This window comes from Salmo trutta, chromosome 8, assembly GCF_901001165.1.
Source record: "Salmo trutta chromosome 8, fSalTru1.1, whole genome shotgun sequence".
In the NCBI taxonomy this organism is placed as follows: domain Eukaryota; kingdom Metazoa; phylum Chordata; class Actinopteri; order Salmoniformes; family Salmonidae; genus Salmo; species Salmo trutta.
In genome coordinates this window covers 27,225,303-27,249,086 of record NC_042964.1, presented here as the reverse complement: position 1 = coordinate 27,249,086, position 23,784 = coordinate 27,225,303, and the positions used below count along the sequence as shown (strand labels likewise).

At 38.8% G+C, this 23,784-nt stretch overlaps 1 protein-coding gene across 2 annotated transcripts in view; it reads right to left on the bottom strand.

The window, feature by feature from the left end:
• LOC115198619 (1-phosphatidylinositol 4,5-bisphosphate phosphodiesterase beta-3) overlaps nt 1-23,784 on the bottom strand; it is a 105,687-nt gene that overhangs the window by 69,380 nt on the left and 12,523 nt on the right. For both annotated transcript variants that reach the window (XM_029760691.1, XM_029760692.1), the window contains exon 2: nt 13,704-13,790. In XM_029760691.1, coding sequence (XP_029616551.1) covers nt 13,704-13,790 — 87 coding nt within the window. The remainder of the gene's footprint in view (nt 1-13,703; nt 13,791-23,784) is intronic.

Genomic DNA, 23,784 nt, shown 5'->3' with positions numbered 1-23,784 from the left:
GTAATAGAAATAAGGCCATCCTTATAAAAAAATAAGTGTCCTCCCTAATCTTAAACGTCACCAACCGCCACTGTTGTCTACATTCCTCTCTCATTCAGCAGCATGTACTGTTGCAGGAGTAAAAGTGTATCCATCTGTGTCCGAGCCAGAAAAAAACAGGCTCAATGGATTATGGTCATTGTAGTTAATTACCACGTTTCTGCACTGAACTAGGTTGCATATTTAACTCTCTTCAGCCCATCGTCCCATATAGTTCTTGACATAATTTCGCTCTTAAATGATTTGATTTCTCTATAGAGAAATGGCTCGTTGGGATCACAATAAAAAAAAATTGAATTCAAGTAATTAAACAGACATCGGTCAATTAGTTGTTTTATAACCCCAAAAATACAAACAAAAAATTGGTTAAATCACTCAGCACTAATAATTTGGGCATGGAATATTAAACAAGTAATAATATATCTAATTTGTATAGCACTTTTTTTAACCTTTATTTAACTAGGCAAGTCAGTTAGGAACAAATTCTAATTTTCAATGACGGCCTAGTTCAGGGGCAGAACGACAGAATTTTACCTTGTCAGCTCGGGGATTCGATCTTGCAACCTTTCGGTTACTAGTCCAACGCTCTAACCACTAGGCTACCTGCCGCCCCCAAAAAATGTAATTACAGCAAGAATCTCAAAGACGCTCTCATAACAGAAAAAAATTACATTTCAGTTAGCCTTTTGACAGTTCTGGGTGGAAGATCTTCCAACGTCATCCAGAGACAGGAGCAAGTACAACAGATCACATCCTGTGTCCGATCCACACTCCATGTGCACCTTCCTCACCTGCACCTTACACGCCTCTTTCGACTGAGGCCCAGATGAAGGGTTGAGCAGGGGGGAAAACAATGGTCAGATGATTCAGGTCAAGTCATGAGACAGGTCAACTCTTGCCATCCCCAGTCGTAGACTCCTTGGTAAAGCCCTCCGAAAAACATGTAGCATCCACCTGGATGAAGCCATGCAGCCACTAAGCTTAGGCTGCATGAAGCTCACTACAGTCAAAAGGGATAGTCCACTTTGGAATAAACTAATCAGGAAAAACTTGAATGATCCTTTGTCATCTTCAACAATCAACCCAGCAAATTAAAATTGGTTCTGTGAATGTTCCCAGAACATTCATTCAAGCCCAGTCAAGTTGGTTGTTCGTCATTGCTAGACAACCATTTTCAAGTCTCGTCATAGATTTTCAAGCCGATTGAAGTTAAAACTTTAACTCGGCCACTCAGGAACATTCAATGTCATCTTGGTAAGCAACCCAAGTGTATTTGCTGTTTTAGGTTATTGTCCAGTGTCCATTGGAAAGAAGACTGAACCAAGTTTTCCTCTAGAATTTTGCCTGTGCTTTTATTTTTATCCTTTAAAAAAAACTCCCGAGTCCTTTCCAGCTACCACCCGTTTACGCAACCCTGCACTGGCCACTTTAATAATGGAACACTAGTCACTTTAATAATTTTTACATACTGCTTTACTCATCTTATGTTTATACTGTATTCAATTCTACTATATTTTAGTCAATGCCACTGACATTGCTCAATCTAATATTTACATATATCTTAATTCATTCTTTTACTTTTAGATTTGTGTGTATTGTTGTGAATCATTTTTAGATATTACTGCACTGTTAGATACTACTGCACTGTTTGGAGCTAGGAAAACAAGAATTTAGCTAAACCCACAATAACATCTGCATGTGACCAAAAACATTTGATTTGATAACATGATGCAGCCACCACCATGCTTGAAAATATGAAGAGTTGTTAGGTACTTAGTGATGTGTTGTGTTGGATTTGACCCAAACATAACACTTTGTATTAAAGTAAATTTATTGGTTACTGACTCAAGACATATCAGCTTTTCATTTAAAATTAATATGCACACGTTTTGAAAAGCATTATTCCACTTTGACATTATGGAATTTCATTTAATCCATTTTAAGTTCAGGCGGTAACAACAAAAAAAAATGTTTCAGTTACAGACTGAATAAAAAAAGCATTAAATTGAAATGTTGTTACACTGGCCTACACACAATATCCCATAATGTCAAAATGGAATTATGTTAAGACATTTTTACAAATTAATTATAACTGAAAAGCTGAAATGTCATCAGTCAATAAGTATTCAATCCCTTTGTTATGGCAAGCCTAAATAAGCTCAACAGTAAAAATGTGCTTAATAAATCACACAATAAGTTGCATGGAATCATTCTGTGTGCAATAATAGTGTTTAACATGATTTTTGAATGACTACCTCATCTCTGTACTCAACACATACAATGATATGTAAGGTCCCTCAGTCGAGCAGTGAATTTCAAACACAGATTCAACCACAAAGACCAGGAAGGTTTTCCAATGCCTCACAAAGAAGGGCACCTATTGGTAGATGGGTAAAAAACAAAATGCAGACATTGATTATCCATTTGAGCATGTGAAGTTATTAATTACACTTTGGATGGTGGATTATTTACACCCAGTCACTACAAAGATACAGTCGGTTTTGCTGAATCAGTTGCCGGAGAGGAAGGAAACCGCTCAGGGATTTCATCATGAGGCCAAAGGTGACTTTAAAACGGTTACAGAGTTTAATGGCTGTGATAGAAAACTGAGGATGGATCAACAACGTTGAAGTGAGTCCACAATACTAACCTAAATGACAGAGTGAAAAGAAGGAAGCCTGTACAGAATAAAAATATTCCAAAACATGCATCCTGTTTGCAACAAGGCACTAAACTAATACAGCAAAAAATGTGTCCATTATGTTTTGGACAAATCCAACCACTCTTCATATTTTCAAGCATGGTGGTGGATGCATCATGTTATGGGTATGCTTGTTATCGGCAAGGACAAGGGAGTTGTTTTTTTAAACATAAAAATAAATGGAATAAAGCTAAACACAGGAAAAATCCTACAGGAAAACTTGGTTGAGTCTGCTTTCCAATGGACACGGAGACAAATTCATCTTTCAGCAGGACAATCACCTAAAACATAAGTCCAAATCTACACTGGAGAAGCTTACCAAGAAAACAGTGAATTTGTATTAAAAAACTGTAACTCAGTAGCCGAGATACAGTTTTGACTTAAAATCGGAATTAAAAAAGTTTAAATTAAAAAAAAAAAATCGATGGCAAGACTTGAAAATGGCTGTCTAACACTGATCAACAACCAATTTGACAGAGCTTGAATAATTTACAAAATAATAATGTGCAAATATTGTACAATCCAGGTGTGCAAAGCTCTTAGAGACTTACCCAGAAAGACTCACAGCTGTAATCGCTGGCAAAGGTGATTCTAACATGTATTGACTCAGGGCGTTGAATACTTATCAAGATATGTGTTCTATTTCTAAATAATTATTTACAAATGTTAGAATTTTTGTTCCACTTACAAATTAGAGTATGTTGTGTAGATCTTAGACAACAAATGAGAATTCAATCCATTTTAATTCCACTTTGGAAAAAGTCAAGGGGTGTGAGGAAATCTGACACCATCCCTACAGTGAAGCGTGCTGTTGATGGCAGAAATGTTTTTGGAAATACAGTGCATTCGGAAAGTATTCAGACCCCTTGTCTTTTTCTACATTTTGTTATGTGTTCCCTTTATTTTTTTGAGCAGTGTATATACAGATATATACATATATACACATATATATATATATATATATATATATATATATACACATACATATACACTGCTCATAAAAATAAAGGGAACACTTAAAAAACACAATGTAAATCCAAGTCAATCACACTTCTGTGAAATCAAACTGTCCACTTAGGAAGCAACACTGATTGACAATACATTTCACATGCTGTTGTGCAAATGGAATAGACAACAGGTGGAAATTATAGGCAATTAGCAAGACACCCCCAATAAAGGAGTGGTTCTGCAGGTGGTGACCACAGACCACTTCTCAGTTCCTATGCTTCCTGGCTGATGTTTTGGTCACTTTTGAATGCTGGCGGTGCTTTCACTCTAGTGGTAGCATGAGACGGAGTCTACAACCCACACAAGTGGCTCAGGTAGTGCAGCTCATCCAGGATGGCACATCAATGCGAGCTGTGGCAAGAAGGTTTGCTGTGTCTGTCAGCGTAGTGTCCAGATGGATCAACAACGTTGAAGTGAGTCCACAATACTAACCTAAATGAGCTTGGAGGCGCTACCAGGAGACAGGCCAGTACATCAGGAGACGTGGAGGAGGCCGTAGGAGGGCAACAACCCAGCAGCAGGACTGCTACCTCCGCCTTTGTGCAAGGAGGAGCAGGAGGAGCACTCCCAGAGCCCTGCAAAATGACCTCCAGCAGGCCACAAATGTGCATGTGTCTGCTCAAACGGTCAGAAACAGACTCCATGAGGGTGGTATGAGGGCCCGATGTCCACAGGTGGGGGTTGTGCTTACAGCCCAACACCGTGCAGGACGTTTGGCATTTGCCAGAGAACACCAAGATTGGCAAATTCGCCACTGGCGCCCTGTGCTCTTCACAGATGAAAGCAGGTTCACACTGAGCACGTGATAGACGTGACAGAGTCTGGAGACGCCGTGGAGAATGTTCTGCTGCCTGCAACATCCTCCAGCATGACCGGTTTGGCGGTGGGTCAGTCATGGTGTGGGGTGGCATTTCTTTGGGGGGCCGCACAGCCCTCCATGTGCTCGCCAGAGGTAGCCTGACTGCCATTAGGTACCGAGATGAGATCCTCAGACCCCTTGTGAGACCATATGCTGGTGCGGTTGGCCCTGGGTTCCTCCTAATGCAAGACAATGCTAGACCTCATGTGGCTGGAGTGTGTCAGCAGTTCCTGCAAAAGGAAGGCATTGATGCTATGGACTGGCCCGCCCGTTCCCCAGACCTGAATCCAATTGAGCACATCTGGGACAGCATGTCTCGCTCCATCCACCAACGCCACGTTGCACCACAGACTGTCCAGGAGTTGGCGGATGCTTTAGTCCAGGTCTGGGAGGAGATCCCTCAGGAGACCATCCGCCACCTCATCAGGAGCATGCCCAGGCGTTGTAGGGAGGTCATACAGCCATGTGGAGGCCACACACACTACTGAGCCTCATTTTGACTTGTTTTAAGGACATTACATCAAAGTTGGATCAGCCTGTAGTGTGGTTTTCCACTTTAATTTTGAATGTGACTCCAAATCCAGACCTCCATGGGTTGATAAATTGGATTTCCATTGATTATTTTTGTGTGATTTTTTTGTCAGCACATTCAACTATGTAAAGAAAAAAGGATTTAATAAGATTATTTCATTCATTCAGATCTAGGATGTGTTATTTTAGTGTTCCCTTTATTTTTTTGAGCAGTGTATATATACACATACATATATATACACATACATATATATACACATACACATATATACACATACACATACATATATATATTACACACATACATACATACATACATACATACATACATACATACATACATACATACATACATACATACATACATACATACATACATAGCACAAAAATACTAACATACATAGAACAAAAATACTAATGCAACATCCAACAATTTCCAAAAATGTACTGAGATACAGTTCATAGAAGGAAATCAGTTAATTGAAATAAATCCATTAGGCCACTGAGGAGCCAGGCCCAGAAAATCAGAATTAGTCCCGTCCCCCCCAGATGATCCCGCAGGTGAAGAAGCCAGATGTGGAGGTCCTGGGCTGGCATGGTTACACATGATCTGTGGTTGTGAGGCCGGTTGGATGTACTGCCAAATTCTATAAAAATTAAGTTGGAGGCGGCTTATGGTAGTTAAATTAAAATTACATTATCAGGCAACAGCTCTGTTGGACATTCTTGCATTCTAGCACACTCCCTCAAAACTGGAGGCATATGTGGTATTATGTCGTGTGCACATTTTAGAGTGGCCTTTTATTGTCTACAGCACAAGCTGCACCTGTGTAATGATCATGCTGTTTAACAGGGATAGGCTTCCCACTAGCGGGACAACTTCCGGTGAAACTGGAGGGCGCGCAATTCAAATAAATAACCGTAAAAAATATGGATATTAAACATTTTGGTACATACAAGTGTCTTATATCGGTTGAAAGCTTAAATTCTTGTTAATCTAACTGCACTGTCCGATTTACAGTAGCTAATAGAGTGAAAGCATGCCATGCGATTGTTTGAGGACGGCGCCCCACATCAAAATATTTTTCCACCGACACAGCTTTCATAAATTCACAAAAATACTTTTTGAAAATCGTCCTCTGATTTGTCATCCAAAGGATCTAAGCTATAACATGTAGTGTTGTTTTGTTAGATAAAATCCTTCTTTATATCCCAAAAAGTCTGTTTAGTTGGCACCATCGATTTGAGTAATCCACTCGTTCAACATGCAGAGAAAATAATCAAAATAATCTACCCCTAAACTTTGTTTCAACAAGTCAAAATAAGTTTCTATTTACTCCTCAGATACCCTAAAATGTAATCGAACTATAATGTTTTTTACAGAAAGAAGCATGTTCAATAGGAAACCCATTTAAGCAGGTGCGTCTTGTCTTCATCGCGCGCACAAACACGAATTTCCAAGACTGTGTCCCTGTACTAAAACTGATATTTCTTCTTCATTTTGGAAGTAAGTTACAAGCCTGAAACCTTGAACATAGACTGCTGGCACCCTGTGGAATCCATAGGAATTGCATCCTGGGAGCTAGAACTCAGTATGCCCCTATACTTTCCATTGTAAGACCATGGTATCTCAACAACAAACAAAAAATCTGGTTGGTTTTTCTTTGGATTTTCTCCTACCATATCTATTGTGTTATAGTCTCCTACATTATTTTTTATATTTCTACAAACTTCAAAGTGTTTTCTTTCCAACGGTACCATTTATATGCATATCCTGGCCTCAGGGCCTGAGCAACAGGCAGTTTACTTTGGGCACGTCAGTCAGGTGGAAATTGAGAAAAAAGGGCCCTAGCCCTAAGGAGATGTATTAATCAGCTTCTTGATATGCCACACCTGTCAGGTGGATGGATTATATTGGCAAAGGAGAAATGCTTATTAACAAGAATGTAAACAAATTTGTGCACAAAAGTTGAGAGACATAAGCTTTTTGTACATATGGAACATTTCTGGGATCTTTTATTTCAACTTTTGAAACATGGGACCAACACTTTACATTTATATTTTTGTTCAGTATATATATATATATATATATATATATATATATATACATATATATACACACACACACACACACACACACACACACACACACACACACTGAGTATACAAAACATTAGGAACACCTTCATATCATTGAGTTGCACCTCCCATAATTGTAATTGTTGCATTAGCTCCCTGTTAATTCAGAGTAATTTCAATACAAACAGGCTAATAACGAATCTACAGCCATCAACAATCTGTTGTCCTGAATATCCAATGTGCTTCCTTGTGTCTATCATCAGAATAAATACCAATCAACTGGGATCGCTGGCTGGACAGTACTTTCTTTAAAAACACAATGCAAGAGAGTTACGAAGTACGATCACATCTGTTACATGTGTCCTACCCACAATGCCTGTGTAAACCATGGTAACATCCAACCTTTCATACGCAGAAAAAGATCCCACTAATTTGCCATGCCTACTTCCATTTACCCGGGGTAAAAAACATGCCAAAATTAAAGCCACCTGAAGACTTAGTCATGATTGTTGCATTTTCAGACCCTGTAACGAAAATATGGTACATTGGTCTCTGCTTTTTGCAGGTAAATTCATGAACACTTCCATCATTTAACACCTTAATTTGTAATGCAAACAGCTCCTATGGTTTAACACCCCCCACAAATGTGCCAGTTACCCGCTAATATAAGTGGTAAATAAGGGGCTGTTTTAAAGGGACTCATAAACATTGCATTATTATTTTTTACAGGTAATATACCATATCTTCTGTCTGAAATTAGTGAGAGAGAGATATAGGGAGCAAGAGAGAAAGAGCGCGACAGAGAGCAAGAGAGCGAGCGAGAGAACACGTGTGCACAAGAGAGACCGAGGGAGAATAAAGAGACAGAAACACCCCACGCCGACCTCTAAGACTGAGGAAAAAGGGAGATTGAGAGGAAAAATGGTGAGGGGATAGATGGAGGAAGAAAATAACAACAAAAGAAGAGTCCTGCTAATTTTCTCTTCTATAGAAACAGTTAACTCAACCTTTACCTCGAAGAGGCTATTCTCATTGACGATCATTTAAGGAGAGGCAGCGTGACGAGATGACAATTTACATAATACGTATATAAATGTTTCAATTTACATGACATCCTTGCCTTACCTTTAATTGTGGCTGGCAATGTGACATTCTTGCTCTGCAGCTCCAAATTTACCGTATCACAGTAGCCCCTGACTAGCCAGTAAGCTTGCAAACTATTCAACAATGTGAGCATCTTTCCCTCTAAAACATATTAGCTAGCAACAATCTTGAATAATGCAACCAAACCATATTACACTCTTGAATAATGCAACAATTCACATGTGCAGACAATTAAATTGTTTATTTTATCGTTTGTAGATGCATTAGCTAGCTAAATGTAGCTTGCAAGACAATAAGACAGCTTACGTAAGCATATCAAACATTAACGTTTTCCCCCTCTCATAGGAATATAAAAGTACAGTTTTAGCGTATTAAAGTTACCTTAGAACAAACCTAGCTTAATTTGATCAAAATCCTGAAAGTATTTATATGAGGTAAGAGCAAAATTGCAATTGAAAATGTTTATAATCCCCCTGGTGACAATTTCAGAATGTAATTTCAGGTGAAAACTCAAGTCTCAAATATATTGAAAATGTCTATACATTTCAGCTGTTTCAAAAACATTGCTCTGCTAATAGTATTTTTACTGTATCAATGTTGGGCTCAACTAAATAATTTTGTTTTCACTGCCCTGCTTAGAGCAGGTGAGTGGTGAGTGTCGTGGAAGACCTCCGGAGGTAGCGTTAGAGATGTGCGAAATACGCAAGTTTACATTACAGTAATGTCTCTCAAATCGGTACCTCACGCGAATATCTCAAAATTCTCCTTAATTCTTGTCAATGAGAATAGACCCTAAGATAAGAAAGAGATTGGTAGAGGGATAGAAGAAGAATAGAGGGTGGAGGAGTTTTTCAATAACAAGAAAAGAGGAAGGGAGGGAGGGAGGAGAGATGGAGAGAAGTCAGAGGAAAGGTGACTTACTGGGACGATATTGACAGGAGGAGTAAAAGAAGAAAGGAGAGAGGGAAGAGAGGGTGAGAGATTAAACAATAGTTGGGAGAAGTGAAGAATTCATGGACGTGTAATTTGACCTTCCTGTACTTCTGGTCATGGTTATTGTAGAGACATATGTAAAACTTAGATTATTATTGGATGTAGCAATTATAGCCATGTCATCTAGATATAATAGCAGATTAATTAATTAATTTTAAAAATAATGAATTTTAATAATAGCATATTCCACTCATAGCTTCACAGTTCTATCCTCATAAGTCCTTTTAGACTGACTTCGTCCCAAACGGCACTCTATTCCCTATAAAGTGCACTAGTTTCAAAAGTAATGCACTATATAGGGATTAGTGTGCCATTTGGTACTCAGAGCCTTCATTTCCCTATGGGACCTGGTCAAAAGTAGTACACTAACTAGGGAATAAGGGGCCATTTGGGATGCAGCCTTCATTTCTCCTTCCCTGGGGCATTCTAACCCTGTCATTAAACAGTGTCAACGACAGCCCTTGGGCTAGGGCTGGCCTAGTGTCCTACTAGAGAACACACACACAGACACAGTAAACACAGATAGGGCTCACACGCGCAAACACACGCACACACCCCTAACTGCACAGTATTAACACGCCATTCCATAAATGCCTTTAGAGTAAAAACACATCGAAGAGAGAGAGAGAGAGAGAGAGAGAGAGAGAGAGAGACACAGACAGACAGACAGACAGACAGACAGACAGACAGACAGACAGACAGACAGACAGACAGACAGACAGACAGACAGACAGACAGACAGACAGACAGACAGACAGACAGGGTAGAGGAAGAGATTGAGAGATGGAGCGCTACAAAAATGTGTGATGAAAAAAAGAGTGAAAAAGGCAAAGAAAGTGAGAACAAGGAGAGAGAGAGAAAGAAGGGTGTCAGGGAGACAGAGGTTAAGGGGGAGAGAGGGGGAGAAAGAGACAGAGATATTGATAGAGGGAGAGGGGGATGAGGGAAGTGTTTATTTAATTTGGGGCCTGAAATTTGATTCGATCCATGCCCTCATTCACATGACTAACTGGCTAAGGCTCAGTCCGAAATGGTCCCCTTTATAGTGCACTACTTTACTACATGGTTCTGGTGAAACTTAGTGCACTATATAGGGAATATGGTGCAATTTGGGATACAGCCCAACTGTCTGTACTAATGAGGTGAGGAGAGAAGGACAACAACATCAGGAATTGACAGAGTGAGTGTGTGTGTGGACATGTTTAACTATACTTGTGGGGACCAGAAGTCCTCACAAGAATAGCAAACAAACAAAAATTTGACCAACTGGGAACATTTTGTTAGTCCCCACAAGGTCAAATGCTATTTATAGGGGATTTAGGGTTAAGGTTAAAATTAGTGTTAGAATTAGGTTTAGGGTTAGGAGCTAGGGTTATGGTTAGGAGCTAGGGTTAGGGGCTAGGTTTAGGGTTAGGGTTAAGGTTAGAGTTAGGGAAAATAGGAATTTTGAATGGGACTGAATTTTGTGTCCCCACAAGGTTAGTTGTACACGACTGTGTCTGTGTGTAAAAGAGAGAGCGAGCGAGAGGACTCATGTTAGACAGAGAGAGTTAAAGAGAGGGAGAGAAAAAAAAGCGAGAGAAGGAAGAACTCACCATACTAGACAGAGAGAGCTAGAAAAAGAGAATGTGCACACAAGGGGCGCTTTACAAGGGGCGTGTACCATGTCATACCCATGGTACACGGTCTGATATACCATGGCTTTCAGCCAATCAGCATTCAGGGCTCAAACTACCCAGTTGATTCCTACCCCCCCCCATACTGTCGGTAGGGATCTGACGGTAACTGAGTAATCGTGTAACTATCGGTTATGGATGAAGACCGTCATGAAAATAAAACAACCATCAAAGCCGTTTTAAAAACGCCTACATTTATTTAAGGATTAAAAATAAATAAAACAAACTTTATTGTCATGTAGATAAACTTTACATAACCGCGGGAGTTTTTTTATTTCACCTTTATTTAACTAGACAAGTCAGTTAAGAAAAAATTCTTATTTACAATGACGGCCAACCAAGGAAAAAGGCCTCTTGCAGGGATGGGGGAAAAAAAAAAGTTAGGACAAAACACACATCGTTACAAGAGACACCACAACACTACATAAAGAGAGACCTAAGACAACACAGCATGGCAGCAACACATGACAACAACATGGTAGCAACACAACATGGTAGTAGCACAAACATTGTACAAACATTGTTGGGTACAGACAACAGCACAAAAGGCAAATAGGAAGAGTTAACAATACATCACATGAAGCAGCCACAAGTGTCAGTAAGAGTGTCCATGATTGAGTCTGAATGTAGAGATGGAGATATAACTGTCCAGATTGAGTGTTTTTTGCAGCTCGTTCCAGTCGCTAGCTGCAGCGACCTGAAAAGATGCGTGGACTTTCTGTTATACAATGTTCTGGCTCTGAGGCCTATGTGTTGTGTTGTGTCAAATGGACAATGCGCCAATCCTCTCCAACCTGGCATTGTGTAATTTGATATGGAATCTTTTCTTAATTTATAGACTAATCAATGCTGATCAAGCCCAGTCCTGGCCAATATGCTGCCCTAGTTGAGTCAAAAAAAATTGCTGACCTCCTATCCCCGCAAAGTATAATGGTAGCCTACGCTATAGTCTACAGTGTCGGCCGCAATGCACTTTTATGAATGCCCATGTGGTAGCCTACTGTTTGTAAAACAGGCAATTTACCATTAATCCCTATCACTTGGTTACATGTCTGTTAATAGATATATTAATTAAAGAAATGTACCGTTCTCATTCTCAGAGTGTAAACATAGTTTTGGTTTATTTCATACCATAATTTACGCACTGCATGTGAGCAATAAGCGTGTCTGATTTCTCTGTTCTGTTAATGTTGATGGAGCACGGGGGCCTGGGCACGCATAGAAGTAGGCCTACCTAGCCGACTTCTCGCAAATGTAAAATGTAGGAAAGTGCCCAGCTGGGCTTCTCAGTAATTTTTTCTTCACCTCAAACAGTTAGTCAACGATGTCAATTTTTTATTATAATAGTTCATCACAGTATTGTAAAAAAAAATTCAACACTCTCCCCCTCTATAATCAGCATTGCTGATAAATAGGCTATGGACATGTTGCGTGTATTTGTTTCTATTTGAATGATTGTCAACTTAATCTTCATACTATAGCATAGCTGTCTCCTTTATACATTCCTTGTCTATTCATTATCTTATAGCCTACTGATGATGATTTAATCTTGTAAAAGGCCTGTTTTCAGTAGTTTGGCTACATTATTTATTTCATTATGGCATCCTCTCTTTGAAGAAGAAATGTCAATGCCACCATAGCTGCAAGAAGTATGGGTGCTGAGGGTGCTGCAGCACCCCCTGAAAATAAATAAATACATATTAATAAAAAATACATAAAAAAAGTTGAAAACTGTTTTTTCCACTAAAGTAGTGCACTGTTTTTACTAGTCCTGTATTAGCAGACCTAAATCGCCATCTGTAGCGCGGGTAATTTTTTTTGGTCTGTAGAACATCTTCCTGCGGCTATGAATGCCACTGCCATAAAATGACAAAAGCAGCAGGATTTGTGACGTTATGCGAATATTTCGGAAAAGTGGGAGACAACCCATCAGACTTTTTTTTAATGGTTTTGTGCGTCGAAATAGGATCTGTATTAAAAACAATTATATACAGAAAAGCCAACAGACAAGGACAAGGTAGGCATAGGCCTATATCTTTATTTTGACTCCATTAATATTCTGTCAATACGAAAAAGCAACAGATCCTCTCCAACCTGACATTTCTTAATTTGTTGATTTAAGTAATAACCTGAACAATCATAATGAAATGTCATGATAATAACGAAGTGGAATGGCTTGTTTCAATTGGGGAGTGGCGGGGGCCTGGGCACGCATAGAAGTAAGCCTACCTAGCCTTCTATGCGTGCCAGGTACCCCCACCCCGCCACCTCCCAATTGACCATGCCAATTACCATAACCTCAAATTCCAAGACTGTCACTGCCCTAACGGTCGGTATTTTGAAATACCCTGGTATACAGTATAAAGGGTATATCGCCTAAGCCTAGGACCCACCATGTTAGGGAAGGTGGGAGATTGTTTTGTTTAAGTTAAAGAAGGGAGGATGTGGAAGAGGTAGAACAGGGGAATGATAAAGGAAAGATGAAGACAGTCATAACAGAAAGGACTTCTCTACTTAAAAGGTTATACATGTAACATTTCAAAGTGCCAAATCTCAATTACATAGCCATGGGGACCAGGGCAAAAAAGTATGAAAAACGTATGCACTCACTTCTGTAAGTCACTCTGGATAAGAGTGTCTGCTATAAATGACTAAAATGTAAATGTAGAGAGTGAGTAATTACCGTGTAAGAAAGAGAAAAGAATAGACTTACCATGTTGGCCCCACCAGTCCAGTAAAGGAAGAATCCATCTGGGTCTACCTTCAGAGTAATCAGCGTGGGGTGGCTGCTGTTGGGCTCCTACACACACACACACACACACACACACACACACACACACACACAGGTTAATACACCGAGATATACACACTGTGCACAACATGTGACCAACTTGACCAACCGAGGTTCGAACCTGGGTTTCCTGCATGCCACAAGACTTTGTTAGCCTGCTGAGCTAAAACATAAGCATTAGCTGGGGAGCTAACGCAAGTCTTCAGGTCTCAGACACAAGTCTCATACCTTCAGTCTTATGTCCAATGCTGGCTATGAGAGGGGTAAAGAGAGAAAAAAAAACATCAATATGGCATATTGTCAGACATTTTCTATTGTTTGTTGCATTGAACACTCCAGGGTGAAGTTTCCCCTAGGTACAGATCTAGGATCAGTTTCCCTCCCCCAATCCTAACCTTAACCATTAGTGGGGAAATGCAAGACTGACCCAACATCAGCCAGCATCTAGGGGCAACTTCACCCTAAACCACATTAGGGTTGGGAGGTATCTAGGATTTCATACATTCATACCATTCCTGTACCATACCAGGGTATACGGTTATATTTATAAACGCTGCATACATTTTAAACTATTACTGAAAAAACTGCATGCACAAAAATGTTGTGCTTTGTAAATTTGGCGCATGTTTCTCATTATATACTGAACAAAAACATAAACGCAACATGTAAAGTGTTGATCCAATGTTTCATTACCTGAAGTAAGAGATCCCAGAAATGTTCCATACGCCGATAAAGCTTATTTCTCTCAAATTTTGTGAACAAATTTGTTTACATCCCTGTTAGTGAGTCTCTCTCTTTTGGCAAGATAATCCATCGACTTGACAGGTGTGGCATATCAAGAAGCTGATTAAAGAGCATGATCATTATACAGGTGCACCTTGTGCTGTGGACAATAAAAGGCCACTTTTATGCAGTTTTTGTGCAGTTTTGTCACACAACACAGTGCCACAGATGTCTCAAGTTTTGAGGAAGCATGCAATTGGCATGCTGACTGCAGGAATGTCCATCAGAACTTTGCCAGACAATTGAATGTTAATTTCTCTACCATAAACCGCCTCCAACGTCGTTTTAGAGAATTTGGCAGTACGTTCAACCGGCCTCACAAGCGCAGACCATGTGTAACCACGCCAGCCCAGGTCATCCACATCCGGCGTCTTCACCTGCAAGATCGTCTGAGACCAGCCACCCAGATAGCTCATGACACTGAGGAGTATTTCTGTATGTAATAAAGCCCTTTGGTGGGGCAAAAACTAATTCTGATTGGCTGGGCCTTGCTCCGCAATGGGTGGCCTGGCTCCCAAGTGGATGGGCCTGTGCCCTCTCAGGTCCACCCATGGCTGCGCCGCCTGCCCAAGTCAAGTGAAATCCATAGATTTGAGCCTAATGAATTGATTTCGATTGACTGATTTCCTTATATGAACTGTAACTCAGTAAAATCGTTGAAATTGTTGCATTTTGCGTTTATATTTTTGTTCAGTTTAAATCAGTCATGTCGTAAAACTGTGTGTGCGTGAACGAGCGTTATAACTCTTCATGAATAACGCTCGTCACTCAACTTTTTTGGTGACAAAAAACGCCCTTATTTGCTGTATAGTGTAGATCAGCGTTAATATTGCAGATAGATTGTGGATTACATCAATGTAATTGTCTGCATAATTTCCAATCCCCCATATATATTTTGTTTGTAAATATATATTATTTTAAATATATTTTCCTTCTTTATTATTTTCCCCTAACCCTAACACCCCTCCCCTAATTGGAGTAAACTAATGAAATATATTTTCCTTCTTTATTATTTTCCCCTAACCCTAACACCCTTCCCCTAATTGGAGTAAACTAATAGACAATAATATTTAGGCTTTCACTTCCAGCTTATACATACTACATACATTTCATGGACAGTATATTTTACTGTAGTTATCTTTTGTTTGTTTTTAGTTCCAGCCTTCAGCTACCCTCAACCCCTCTCATCTATCTCTGAAGACAATCAAGTTTTGATTTCTAGCTGCCACATATTTTTCCACTGTGCTGTGATGTTTCATAAAAGTTCTGAACCTTTCTATTCTCATAGTTTCTAAAGATTGTCAATTAAAGATAAACACCTTTGCTGAGTATTATTACTATATTGATCGATTGACTAGGACTTTTTTTTGCGACCAAAAACAAGTTACATATGGGGACTACCAAAACAAGTGATCTCATGATTCTGTCTCTTAACAGCAAAATCTGCACAGCTGGGATGGTTGTATCCACATTATATAACATTCTATTGGTTGCAAGAATTCTTTATAATAATTAAAATTGAAAAACTCTACGTTTTGAATCCGGGGTCGTTTTGTGTATCAGTTCATAAACCATGTGTCATGGAATCGTTACAAAAATCTCCTCCCAACTATTTTGCAACCTGTATGGTGCAGCTGTCAAATTTGTGGTCCTTAAATTAAACTGGTATACTTTATTATTGATCACAATTTTCTTTAGCCAATTTTGGTCTTTACTACAGGGTCGACAGACAAGTTCCTTACCTTCTCCCTTTCCACTTGCCTCCTCCATTTTTGCAGTAATGCTTCAATCAGTTGGTTGTAATTTTGGAGAGTAGATATCTCCATATATTTTTGTTAACTTCATGTGTGACATAAATAACTCCACCAGTCCTATTTATGATATAATTTACAAAGATTATTTGCTGTATATTTTAGAAGTATTGGAATTAGGCCAAGACAGTAGCTCAGTAGGCTATCTAAAGGAAATAGCAATTGCAAACTTTATGTTTTCTGAAATGTGCTTTATCTGACCGTTTCTGAATGACAAAAACAATTGCAAATTGTTATGGACCTGTAAACTGATCGTTTTAATTCAATAATGTTTTGCATTTACTTTTTCCCGAACCTAAATATGCTGCACTGCCTACAAATTCTACTTGGGAAAAAATCTAAACTAAAGTTTTAGTTTTCATTCAACTACTTACAGTTGTAGCCTACACACTTCAATGCAAAATATCAGCTGTCGGTTCACCTGTATGTTATAAACCGGCTCTCTTTTGGATGCATAGAGCAAAAACTTGAAAGGTGCGGAATTTATTCTGCAATGATCATGGGAATTAAATCAATAACAGAAAATAGATGCCCATTTCTAATTATTTTAGGATGCAAAGATAAAATACATATATTTTCCTCTTCTCACTAACGGCAAATGATCACATCTTGTTATTATATTTAGCTACCTGTTATTTTTTTTGTTATGAATAAGAGTGTCATCCTATATTCCCAATTTGCACAAGGCTACTAGGCAGTGGTGTAAAGTACTTAAGTAAAAATAAAGTACTATCTGTTCTTTACTATTTATAGTTTTGACTACTTTTACTTCACTCCTTAAGAAAATATAGCACATTTTACTCCATACATTTTCCTTGGCACCCAAAAATACTCGTTACTTTTTGAATGCTTAGCAGGACAGGAAAATAGTCAAAATCACTCACTTATCAACCGAACATCCCTGGTCATCCCTACTGCCTCTGATCTGGCGGACTCACTAAACACACATGCTTTGTTTGTAAATTATGTCTGAATGTTGGAGTGTGCCCATGGCTTTCCGTAAAATAAAAAAACAAGAAAATGGTGCCATCTGGTTTGCTTAACATAAGGAATTTGAAATTATTTATACTTTCACTTTTGATACTTAAGTATATTTTAAACCAAATAATGTTAAACTTTTTCTCAAGTAGAATTTTACTGGGTGACTTTTACATGTGTCATTTTCTATTAAGGTATCTTGAAGTATGATAGTTGGGTACTTTTTCAACCACTGCTACTACGCTACTTTTGCCTTCTTGCAATGCAATACTTCAACCACTAGAAACTGTGCGTACGCATGGTCTAAAGTTTGCAGGAGGATAAGTATATTCTCACGTTACGTATTCCCCCGAGCTTTAGGGCGCCACAAACCCACGGTATTGAAAATCATACTGTCTGTATTTCAAAATACCCCGGTTTACCCAGTATACCGCCCAAGCCTACACCACATTGGACGATGCAAGGTGTGTTCTATGTGATCTATTTCTATTATTTCTATGATGGAACCACCCTACCTCCAGTTTAGGCTCTGTGGTAAGCTACAGGAGGGAGGACAGGGGGGGAGAGTAGAGGAGAATAGTGGAGAGGAAAGGAGAGGAGGAATGAGGGTGGCCACAACATACAGTGAGGGAAAAAAGTATTTGACCCCCTGCTGATTTTGTACGTTTGCCCACTGACAAAGAAATGATCAGTCTATAATTTTAATGGTAGGTTTATTTGAACAGTGGGAGACAGAATAACAACAAAAAAATCCAGAAAAACGCATGTCAAAAATGTTATAAATTGATTTGCATTTTAATGAGGGAAATAAGTATTTATCATGTTCTTTATGTCTATGATAATATGGCTAAAATCACATCTATGCTAATATGGCTAAGGTTCGCTAGCTAGCTGAACAACAACTGTAACGATGTATTTTTAGATGCATTTATGCTTTCAATAAACTTTAGAGACTAAATACAGTTTACATGTGGTCAACAATCTAAGCCAGCCCCGTTTGTTTTGCCCAATAGTTGCGCATGCGTCGGTTTTGTTGCCAAACAGCCAAACCCAACTATTGTCTTAACGGCATAATTTATCCTTCTTTAAAAAAAAGATATAATCCGTTTATTATTTTCCAATACGAAAAAACAGAGATAAACAATAACATTCACTGTAGCATTGAAGAAATCACAGAATTAGAGAACAAAACACTGAAGCCCCAGGTGCATTTGTTATCATTTTAGTTGAGGAAATGAGCATCTAGCATCGTGGTAAAATAAAATCGTAGCACATATGTTACTCTATTGTGCGTGCGATGATGTCAGAGGGAAAAAAACAGTGTTCCTTGTTTGTAACATTTTTGTGCTTATAATATCGCAAATGAACATGGCAGTTTCACCGCTATGGATTCCATATTTTACTCACATATACAAAAAAAGCTAAGAAAAGGTGGTGTACCACTAGGTGGTACATATTATAAGAAGACAGTGCACAGTCATTACAAGCAATGTAATTATAACAAAAATAAATATTGATTGAAGTACAGCACAGCGTAGCAACAGATCATTATCACAATTGTGAAGGGGGACTAGTCCTTACTGAACCATTTATCAAGTATCAGCTGCCATATTTTGTTACATTTTGGACTTCTATTGAAGGTATTGTATCAAAACTTTTCTATATGCATTACATTATTTAAATACTGTAAAAACATCTCAAAAGGTATGTGCCGTTTCCAATTTCCAAATTTGCAATATGAGCCGTTTGGCTAACAGAGTACAGAGAGAGACAGCCTTCCCATCCAGGTTATTTCCATCAACTGCAAAAAAAGACAGATCAGTGGATGTGGGGCTATAACTCGATCAAAAGCTTTTGATAAGTAATCAAATATGAGCTCCCAGTAATTTATCATTCTTAAATCAGAGTTACCTATAGGCACAGATCTAGGATCAGCTAAACCATATCATAAACAAAACTTTAACGATTAAGGGCAAACATAAAACTGACCTTAGGTCTAGCGCTAACTACTCTGTTATACATTTAAGGAATACTCTACTGTGGAAAAACAACATAAAAGAAAAAGCAGTAATCTCAGCCATCTCTTTTTCTCTATCGCTCTGTCTCATCCGTAACCATTTACCGTAAATGGATGTTTTACTTTCCACTATCTTACAAACACACAAACAATTTGCATGTAGAACAGCCTGTTGTGTTTTGCCTAAACGCTTCGTTGGTGATCATCTGTCTAACCACAATTGCCCCCTCCAAGCAGGGCACTGTGAACAGAATTGTCTCGTTGAGTTCCTTCAGAAAGTATTCACACCCATTGACTTTTTCCACATTTTGATGTGGGATTAAAATGTATTTAATCGTCAGTTTTTGTCAACGTTCTACACAAAATTCTCTGTAATGTCAAAATGGAAGACAAATTCAAACATTTGTCAAAAAAGATTATGAAACATAAAACACTAATATATCTTGATTACATAAGTATTCAAACCCCTGAGTCAATAAATGTTAGAATCACCTTTGGCAGCGATTACAGCTGTGAGTCATTCTGGGTAAGTCTCTAAGAGCTTTGCACACCTGGATTGTACAATATTTGCACATTATTCTTTAAAGAAATTATTTAAGCTCTGTCAAGTTGGTTGTTGATCATTTCTTTTTTAGCTGATTTAAGTAAAAACTGTAACTAGGCCACACCGGAACATTCAAATTTTGTCTTGGTAAGCAACTCCAGTGTATGTATATTTGGCCATGTGTTTTAGGTTATTGTCCTGCTGAAAGGTGAATTTGGCTCCAAGTGTCTGTTGGAAAGCAGACTGAACCAGGTTTTCCTCTAGGATTTTGACTGTGCTTAACACTATTCCATTAATTTTTATCTACCCCCAAAAACTCCCTTGTCCTTGCTGATGACAAGCTTACTCATAACATGATGCATCCACCACCATGCTTGAAAATATGAAAAGTGGTACTCAGTGATGTGTGTTGGATTTGCCCCAACATAGCGCTTTGTATTGAGGACAAAAAGTTCATTTCTTTTCTACATTTCTTGCAGTATTACTTTAGTGCCTTGTTGCAAACAGATTGCATTTTTGGAAATGTTTCATTATGTACAGGCTTCCTTCTTTTCACTTTGTTAATTAGGTTAGTACTTTATAATAACTACAATGCTGTAGATCCATCCTCAGTTTTTTCCTATCAATGTTTTAAAGTCACCATTGGCCTCATGATGAAATCCCTGGGCGGTGTTCCTTCCTCTCCGCCAATTGTGTTAGGAAGGACTAGGAGGTCGACCAATTGTGATTTTTCAACGTCGATACCAATACTGATTATTGGAGGACCAAAAAAAGCCGATGCCGATTAATCGGCCAATTTAAAAAAAAATATTTATGACAATTACAACAATACTGAATGAACACTTTTATTTTAAGTTAATATAATACATCAATAAAATCAATTTAGCCTCAAATAAATAATGAAACATGTTCAATTTGGTTTAAAAAATGCAAAAACAAAGTGTTGGAGAAGAAAGTAAAAGTGCAATATGTGCCATGTAAAAAAGCTAACGTTTAAGTTCCTTGCTCAGAACATGAGAACATATGAAAGCTGGTGGTTCCTTTTAACATGAGTCTTCAATGTTCCCAGGTAAGAAGTTTTAGGTTGTAATTATTATAGGAATTATAGGACTATTTCGCTCTATACCATTTGTATTTCATATACCTTTGTCTATTTGGATGTTCTTATTGGCACTTTAGTATTGCCAGTAACAGTATAGCTTCTGTCCCTCTCTTCGCCCCTACCTGGGCTCGAACCAGGAACACATCGACAATAGCCACCCTCGAAGCACTGTTACCCATCGCTCCACAAAAGCCGCGGCAACTACTTCAAGGTCTCAGATGGAGTGACATCACCGATTGAAACGCTATTAGCGCGCACACCGCTAACTAGCTAGCCATTTCACATCGGTTACACCAGCCTAATCTCGGGAGTTGATAGGCTTGAAGTCATAAACAGCTCAACGCTTGAAGCACAGCGAAGAGTTGCTGGCAAACGCACGAAAGTGCCGTTTGAATGAATGCTTACGAGCCTGCTGCTGCCTACCACCGCTCAGTCAGACTGCTCTATCAAATATCAAATCATTGACTTAATTATAACATAATAACACACATAAATACGAGCCTTAGGTCATTAATATGGTCAAATCCAGAAACTATCATTCCGAAAACAAAACGTTTATTCTTTCAGTGAAATACGGAACCGTTACGTATTTCATCTAACGGGTGATCCATAAGTCTAAATATTCCTGTTACATTGCACAACCTTCAATTTTATGTCATAATTACGTAAAATTCTGGCAAATTAGTTCGCAACGAGCCAGGTGGCCCAAACTGTTGCATATACCCTGACTCTGCGTGCAATGAACCCAAGAGAAGTGACACAATTTCCCTAGTTAATATTGCCTGCTAACATGAATTTCTTTTAACTAAATATGCAGGTTTAAAAAAATATACTTCTGTGTATTGATTTTAAGAAAGGCATTGATGTTTATGGTTAAGTACATTCGTGCAACGATTGTGCTTTTTTCGCAAATGCGCTTTTGTTAAATCATCCCCCGTTTGGCGTAGTTGGCTGTCTATGTTAGGAAGAAATAGTCTTCACACAGTTCGCAACAAGCCAGGCGGCCCAAATTGCTGCATATACCCTGACTCTGTTGCACAGAACACAAGAGAAGTGACACAATTTCCCTAGTTAAAAGAAATTCATGTTAGCATGAATTTGATTTGATTTGATTTAGCAGGCAATATTAACTAAATATGCAGGTTTAAAAATATATACTTGTGTATTGACTTTAAGAAAGGAGTTGATGTTTATGGTTAGGTACACATTGGTGCAACGACAGTGCCTTGATCGCGAATGCGCTTGTTAAATCACCCGTTAGGCGAAGTAGGCTATGATTCAATGATAAATTAACAGGAACCGCATCGATTATATGCAACGCAGGACAAGCTAGATAAACTAGGAATATCATCAACCATGTGTAGTTAGCTAGTGATTATGTTAAGATTGATTGTTTTTTATAAGATGTTTAATGCTAGCTAGCACCTTACCTTGGCTCCTTGCTGCACTCGCATAACAGGTAGTCAGCCTGCCACGCAGTCTCCTCGCGGAGTGCAATGTAATCGGCCACGATCGGTGTCCAAAAATGCCGATTACCGATAGTTATGAAAACTTGAAATCGGCCCTAATTAATCGGCCATTCCGATTAATCGGTCGACCTCTAGGAAGGACGCCTGTATCTTTGTAGTGACTTGGTGTATTGATACACCATCCAAAGTGTAATTGATAAATTCACCATGTTGAAACACAGAGTGCATGCAATTTATGTGAGTTTAGCACATTAACTTATTTAGGCTTGCCATAGCAAAGGGGCTGAATACTAATTGACACAAGACATTTCAGCTTTTCATTTTTAATTCATTTGTAAAAATGTAAAAAAACATAGTTCCACTGACATTATGGGGTATTGTGTGTAGGCCAGTGACACAAAATCTCAATTTAATACATTTAAAATTAGTCTATATCAACAAAATGTGGAGAAAGTCAAGGGGTGTGAATACTTTCTGAAGGCACTGTAAATGGTAATAACAGAGCAATGTTTTTGAAACAGCTGAAATGTATAAACATTCTCCTGAATTCCCTTATATTTGAGATTGTTTTATTGAGGTTTTACCTGAAATTGCAGTAACAGCCTGTTCTGAAATTGTAGCAGTAACTGTCATCTGGCGGCTGCACTGAGCCACGGAAAAAACTATGGAAGCCCATTCCCGCCGAAAATAAAATACATATACAGTGGGGGAAAAAAGTATTTGATCCCCTGCTGATTTTGTACGTTTGCCCACTTACAAAGAAATGATCAGTCTATAATTTTAATAGTAGGTTTATTTGAACAGTGAGAGACAGAATAACAAGAAAATAATCCAGAAAAATGCATGTCAAAAATGTTATAAAATGATTTGCATTTTAATGAGGGAAATAAGTATTTGACCCCTCTGCAAAACATGACTTAGTACTTGGTGGCAAAACCCTTGTTGGCAATCACAGAGGTCAGACGTTTCTTGTAGTTGGCCACCAGGTTTGCACACATCTCAGGAGGGATTTTGTCCCACTCATCTTTGCAGATCTTCTCCAAGTCATTAAGGTTTCGAGGCTGACGTTTGGCAACTCGAACCTTCAGCTCCCTCCACAGATTTTCTATGGGATTAAGGTCTGGAGACAGGCTAGGCCACTCCAGGACCTTAATGAGCTTCTTCTTGAGCCACTCCTTTGTTGCCTTGGCCGTGTGTTTTGGGTCATTGTCATGCTGGAATACCCATCCACAACCCATTTTCAATGCCCAGGCTGAGGGAAAGAGGTTCTCACCCAAGATTTGACGGTACATGGCCCCG